Below are 6,622 nucleotides of genomic sequence, written 5' to 3'. Positions count from 1 at the left end.
ATCTTTCTGAATTCCCGGTCCCTGGGCGCCAGCCCTGCGGAAAATCACGGAGACAGGCACCCTCCGGACTGCAGGCACCAAGGCCCATCGCCCAGCATTACCCAGGCGTGCGGGTAAGAGAGCACCCTCAGCAGTCAGCGCAGGTGAGAGGGAGCCGCCAGGCGGCCGGAAGGAGACTAGAGCCGGGAGGAGTGGAGGAGCCTTGCTGGGCTGGTGCTGGAGACAGAGTAGCACCTCCCGGGGGAGGAAATTGAGAGCGGCCAGCGCTGCCTAAGAAGTCTCTCTGCTGCGTGTTTTGTAGGACTTGGGCAGAGGGGATGGCCTCCGAGCTGCTCCCTCTGGCTGTCGGGCGTGGGCTCCACGAGCCCTTCCCCACAAGATTCAAGTGTCTTCAAGCGGGAAAGACCTTTTCGAGGACCTCCAGTCTCTCCTGCCTGCCCCTCATAAAATGTGACTGGAGGATAGCGAGAAGGGGCGGAGGGAATGGGAAAAAGACACCCCCCCCCCACCCCACTGCCGGCTCGTTCGATCCCGCCGTACTCCTGGCACGGCTAGGGGTGCAGGCTCTGCGGATGTTAGCACCCGGCCGTTTCGTGCACGTCTCCGAACAATCAGGAGAGTGGGAATCAAGTAAGGGCGGGTTCCCAGGCAGCCACAGGGTTCAGCCCCGCACCCGGAGGACTCAGAGCCCGCCTCCCCTGAAGCCTGCGCAGTAGCGCCCCAGCCCTTTTAAAGCAGTAGCAGAGGCCACGGTCACGTGGGGCTAATTCCTGGAAAGTTCCTGGAAAGCGGCCTCCGCAGCAGTCGGGCGGGGCGCTCCTGGAGCTCGTACCCGAGAGGGAGGCGGGGAGCTTGGGAGGCGCGTCCGGCTGGGAAGTCGCGCGCAGACAACGCTTCGGGTACCGACGTTTAACTCTTGCCAAGTCTCGCCGCCCCCACCGCGGCTCGCAGGCCTTGCGCTTCCCTTGAAGCATGAGCCTCCTCTCCTGCCTCTACCAGCGCTGCGCGGGCCGCGGACAGTGCGCGCTAGGACTGCGGGCGCACCGCCTCACAATCCTCTGTGCCGGCTCTAGGGGTGCTAGAGGGGCTCCCGCTGGGGCAGGCTGCAGGTACTGGTCTGGGGATCCCGAAGGCTCCGCCCCAGGAGGGTCGCTGGGGAGGAAACCCGGGTACAGCCGCGAGCGCCGGAGGCCTTGGCTTCCGCAGTTTAGAGCCGCCAGGGAAAGAGTCTGAGAGCTGCGGTTCTGCCCTGCAGCCGGCGTTTCTGCTGGCTTTCTTCGGTTCCTTCCCGGCGTCGGGAAGTCTCCAGAATTTTTTTTCTCCTAAACTGCCATCCAAATTAATAATCCTCTTTAATAACCTGATCTCCCGTTCCTCCCCACCCCCTGCCTCCCGCCTTGGCTCCTTACTCCTCCCTCTGCCCTTCCCACCTCCTTGATCACAGTCGGAGGGAAACCCAACAGCTGCTCTGCCTGGGGGGGGGGGGGGGTGTGAACCCAGAAGGGGTGTTGGAGCCCGGGGTTGGTGGGGGGAGCGTCTAGGCTACAATCCCCGAGTCTTTTGTTTGCCCTCTGCGCTGAGAACACTGGCCGCGGCTGCTGAGCTCTGGTGTCGTCGCATCCCCAGGCATCTTGTTACCAAATTAAAAGTCAACAGGGGATACTGGGGCAGGCACCCCTCCTTTCCAGGGCCCCTCCCTTCTCCTTCGCTCCAGGTCCGCCGGGGAGGCTTGCTGGGTGTGGAGACGGCGGTGGAGGCCAAGGTAAGGGCTCAGTTTGGTTCTCTTGGAGGTCTCGCGGCTCTCGCTGCACCCCGGGCTGCAGGCTCTGGGCCGAGACCCGGCCCCAGGCTCCGAACACCCACAAAGCCTGAGCGCTCCGGTCGATTCCTCGACAGCGCCTGCGGCAGCAGCAACCGCCACAACTCGCAGCGGCACCCCCTACCCCTGCCCGAAGCTTGGGGAGGGTAGTGAGGCTGCCTCCAAGCCAGAGATACGACAACTCGCGCACCTTGACACCCCAGGCTGCTGGCTTCGGCCCCAGGAACCCCGCGGCGCCACAGGGCACCGAGTTTGTGCTGGGCACTTTCTCACGGGGCTCCTCGGGCTGTGCGGAGTGTGACATAGGAGTGCAGTTTTGGGAGCTCTCCTGTTAATTGACTTTAAACAATTTTTACCACTTGCCCTTGACTAGGGCCTATTTACTACTGTGCCTGCAGGTGACTTTTTGCTCTTCCATTCTGCTAGCCTGAGATTTCAGCGAGCTACCCTGGGCGGGAAGACACCGGGTTCCCCACCCTCTTCCTGTCTCTCCCTCCCTCCTTTCCCCACCCCCACCCCCACGCCGCGCCCCTCTCCCTCTTGACAATCCAGGCGTCCCTGATCCCTTGCACTCTCTATCTTCCTGTCTCTAGAACTGGGTCTGGGCAGTGACTGGAAGCTTGGGGTTAAGTGGTGCAGGAGCATAGACTCGGAGGAGTCCCCGGGATTTTCCACGTCGCTGTCTCCCCACCCACACCTCGGCCAGGGGTCCAATTCGGACTGACCCAACCCCACACTTTCTCTTTGCAGGCAAACTGTGGGTGACTGCGCCTGCGGGCGACTTTGCTATCTGTCCACTGGGACCCAGGGAGGAAGAATCAGCAGCTCTCCACCCCCTCCCTCTCCACCACCATTTTGGATACTCTGCAGGGAAGTGTTTTGGGGTTCCCACTGACTTCCAGGAAGGAAGAGTGCCCCTCTCTGACCCCTGTTCCGGCGGCTATCTCTGTTTGCTGCGGTGACCCTTTGCCCATGACCCTACGGTGCCTCGAGCCCTCCGGGAATGGCGCGGAAGGGACGCGGGGCCAGTGGGGGACCGCGGGGACCTCGGAGGAGCCGTCCCCGGAGGCGGCGCGTCTGGCGAAGGCCTTGAGGGAGCTCAGTCAAACAGGTAGGGAGTGGTAAGGCCGCCACACGTTCCGGGGTGGGGTGGGGGGCGGGTGCCTCCCCAAAGACTGGGCTGGGGTCTGTGCTGGTGTGGAACGCAGCAGGGAAAAGGGGACGAGCTGTAAAGCAAAGAATGGGGTGGGAAAAGTCCCCTCGCTTCCTGCCCCTGCCTCGGAGAGGATGTCCACACGGCCCTGGATCCTTGGGATGCGAAATGAAAGTGGTTCTTGAGAGACTTAGGCCTGGAGGACCTTGGAAATTGCCCCTTAGGGTGCCGTAAACTGGTTTTCACGCAGCCCGGGGGGGGGGGGGGGTCAGCACTAGGGCTCAAAGTACATCGAGGGAAAGAGCCTGGCGCCTGCCTTTGTGCCGAGTGCGAGGAGGCAAGTGGGCGCAGCGCTGCCCGTAGCTTCTGCTGCATCCCGCTCCCGGGCAGAGCAGCGGCTGCAGCAGGGATCCTAATGGCCAAGTGCAGGGACCAACAGATCGCCGCGCAGGCGGCAGCCGGCAGCCGGCAGCCGCGGAGCCTTGACGAGTGTGCACAGTGAAGCCCCTGCTAAGCGCAAGGCCTTCAGGGGGTCTTTGGAGTGCAGTCCTGTGCTTTGCACGGCTCGCTGTTGTCTCTCGGGAACCTGAAGGAGAAAAAGGGAAAAGAAAAATCTGGCAAACCCTGCAGGCTTTCAACATCTCTGGATCCTAAAACCTTAACGTTTGGGGCAAAGTTGATGTTTTGGTAGCACTGGGGAGAGGGGACTATTCCCTCATTCCCTCACTTGTGGTTGTGGGTCATCGGCTTTTCCCCCCAGCTGGAGAGACCGGCAGAGTCAGGAATCCGAGCAATCATTCATTCATTCATTTTTGAGGAAGGGCATATTTAAACTTCTTTAATGCAGAATGTCACTTTGTAAACAGGATGGGCCGGGTAGATGGTGCAGGCAGGCAGATCAAATTGAGAATGCTGGGTAGATCCAGGAATGGTTGGGATTGGATTTGAGTTAGGGCAAAGTCTAAAAGATAGAGTTGAAATACTAATTGTCAATTGGGGTTTCCCTTATTTCTCAATGACTGATAAGGTAGTTGTAATCAAAACAGCAAACAGAAGCTATTGTACAAAGAACTGTGTTTTTAAAACAAGTAAATAGCAGTGTCTTCTAGGGCTGTGAACTGAGATATATCCATTGAAAGATTTGGGGAAGAGGAGTGGGAGACACCAACCATCCAAAAAGTTGCTTCTGTTGTTTTACTCCATTAGTGAGCTGCAGTGGGATTTTCCTCTTTTTTAAGGGCATAGCTTTTATTTTAAACTTCTGATTTATTTCTAATTTGTTCTAAGTCTTTGATTTCACAAGGGTGGTGCTGGAAAGCATTGTGCTTTGTTAGCCAGTGTGTCGTATTGCAAATATTGTTTCATTAGGAGAAAATCCCGATGCTTTAAAGAACAGCTACAGAAAATTACTTAAAAAAACAACTGGCTCGCATTTTGAGTGCATGAAGTAACATGGACCCACATTTTCATTAAGTTTCTGTCGAAAGTATTTGTGGTAGCCTCTGGTACACTTTCACTCACCTCTTTTTAGAGCTAGAAAAATTGACAAGTACTTGCCCCACTTAAAACATTCTTCATAATAACAATTTTACTCTCTTTTCTTTTTCTTCCTGAATAAAAACCCCAGGTTGGTACTGGGGAAGTATGACTGTTAATGAAGCCAAAGAGAAATTAAAAGAGGCACCAGAAGGAACTTTCTTGATTAGAGATAGTTCGCATTCAGACTACCTACTAACAATATCTGTTAAAACATCAGCTGGACCAACTAATCTTCGAATCGAATATCAAGATGGGAAATTCAGATTGGACTCTATCATATGTGTCAAGTCCAAGCTTAAGCAATTTGACAGTGTAGTTCATCTGATTGACTACTATGTTCAGATGTGCAAAGACAAGCGGACAGGCCCAGAAGCCCCGAGGAACGGCACTGTTCACCTTTATCTGACCAAACCGCTCTACACGGCAGCGCCACCTCTGCAGCATCTCTGTAGACTCACCATTAACAAATGTACCGGCACCATCTGGGAACTGCCTTTACCAACAAGACTAAAAGATTACTTGGAAGAATATAAATTCCAGGTATAAGTGTTTCTTTTTTTCTTAACATGCCTCATATAGAGTATCTCCGAATGCAGCTACGTAAAAAAGAACCCCAAACTTGAGTGACTGCTCTGGATAACTACATGGAATTCTAAGAACAGCCAAAGGAATCTAACTTAAATGTGTGACGAGGTAGCGAGGTAAAGTTTCCTCAACTATTTTCACCTGAGTAGTAACACTTCCCTTCCTGAGGCTAAGACCAGTTGACCTTTTAAGTTAAAAATTAAATATCCCAAGTAAAGGCTGAAGTAACATTTTTATCAGAATGCCTTGCCTTTTGAGATTCCTTCCTTTTTGGTTGAAGGTCCAAGCACCAGTGAACGAACTGCACCGAGGGGTACTGAAGGGGAAGGAAACTAACACAGGCTGACTTCAGTTTCACATGCCTGGTGATCTGAGTCTGCTTTGGACATGTTATGTTTTGCATTCTGATGTACCTGGGGGTTTTGTTGATCAGATTTACTTGTGAGCGTTTATCCTGCATTTTATGCAATTAACCAAATCAACCAAAAAAAGTGACCATGAAATCCTGTATTTGTCTTTTTACTACACATATGAACTCTCCCATGTGAATGAGTACTGTAGTAATCCATTTTAAGGGAGCCTTACTTCAGACATATTTCAAATTGGTGCAAACAGAAAAGACTTTGTCTTTTCCTTTAAGGCTAAAGACAAGAATGTCCTGCTATACAGGTGCAACCCAATCCTTGTTCATTAAACCATGTGGATTTAGATATGTTACCCTTTGAAGTAGCTGTGTCCCAACCTTTTGCCATGGATTTCTTTGGAAATGGCTCTAGAGATTTCCAAGGTGTCCTTGAATTGTCTAACCATAGACATCAATGGTTCTCTCCCTTCTACCATGTAGAACACTTTGACTTAATTTTCTTCCAGATATAGGGGGATACCTGCCTGTTTTTCAACATGTTTATTTACTGCTGTTACTATTTGATTAGAATGTATTAAATAAAAGAAACCCTGACTTTTACAAGTTGCACTTATATTACTTTGAATCGTAGAAAATGTACATTTTTGTGGTAGTGGTAATAGAGGGTTACCATGAAAACAAGTTAGGTGAAATAAGCCAAATAAATATTCAGCGGGAGGTGGAGCATTACTTGCCCTTCTGAAACTGTGGGTCATACTTGCCCTTTGCGTTTTGGGAAGCATGGCTTAGAAACTACGAGACTTGCCAAGTGGCCCTTATATAAGTTCGAACAGGCATAACAGTAATGCCCTTTGTATTTCCAAAAACATGGTTTAGAAACTACAAAAACTGTAACATATCCTAGTCTTTTACAGGTTGAATAGGTATAATGCAAAATAAAAATAAAGTTCTGTGGCCGTGTACTTTATGCCACGCACAGTCTCATGACTGTCGCGAATGTGCCGCCTTTTGGAGTCCAGACATAGGAAATTTGCCTGAACAGCTGTGTGCGATGGGGTGTCCCTGGGAAGGCGAATCTAGTATAGCCTGTGTCTTGAGTGAATTCTGCTGAGACAGACACATATAATTTATGACTATAAAGTATAGCAAAACCTGTGCAAAT

At 52.2% G+C, this 6,622-nt stretch overlaps 1 protein-coding gene across 4 annotated transcripts; it reads left to right on the top strand.

Annotated features, from left to right (window-relative positions):
* The first annotated feature begins 619 nt into the window (after positions 1-619).
* Positions 620-6,060, top strand: SOCS2 (suppressor of cytokine signaling 2). Of its 4 annotated transcripts, none has more exons than XM_036018565.1 (3): positions 620-1,109; positions 2,570-2,930; positions 4,600-6,060. In XM_036018565.1, the coding sequence occupies exons 2-3, from the start codon at positions 2,792-2,794 to the stop codon at positions 5,055-5,057; spliced, it is 597 nt and encodes a 198-aa protein (XP_035874458.1). In that variant the 5' UTR covers positions 620-1,109; positions 2,570-2,791; the 3' UTR covers positions 5,058-6,060. The 4 variants fall into 4 exon arrangements, with proteins under 4 accessions (XP_035874458.1, XP_035874459.1, XP_035874460.1 ...); XM_036018566.1 differs by lacking the exon at positions 620-1,109 and adding an exon at positions 1,125-1,762; XM_036018567.1 differs by lacking the exon at positions 620-1,109 and adding an exon at positions 1,818-2,069.
* The last annotated feature ends 562 nt before the right edge of the window (positions 6,061-6,622 follow it).

The sequence above is a fragment of the Phyllostomus discolor genome, chromosome 2, assembly GCF_004126475.2.
Source record: "Phyllostomus discolor isolate MPI-MPIP mPhyDis1 chromosome 2, mPhyDis1.pri.v3, whole genome shotgun sequence".
Classification (NCBI taxonomy): Eukaryota; Metazoa; Chordata; class Mammalia; order Chiroptera; family Phyllostomidae; genus Phyllostomus; species Phyllostomus discolor.
The sequence above is the reverse complement of the archived record's forward strand: the minus strand, read 5'-3'. Positions and strand labels throughout refer to the sequence as shown.

Bases quoted from the DNA above. Each gene is read 5' to 3' on its own strand.
- SOCS2 (XM_036018565.1), top strand. From the start codon at position 2,792: ATGACCCTACGGTGCCTCGAGCCCTCCGGGAATGGCGCGGAAGGGACG. The intron at 2,931-4,599 runs GTAGGGAGTGGT...TAAAAACCCCAG, and splicing joins GAGGGAGCTCAGTCAAACAG to GTTGGTACTGGGGAAGTATG.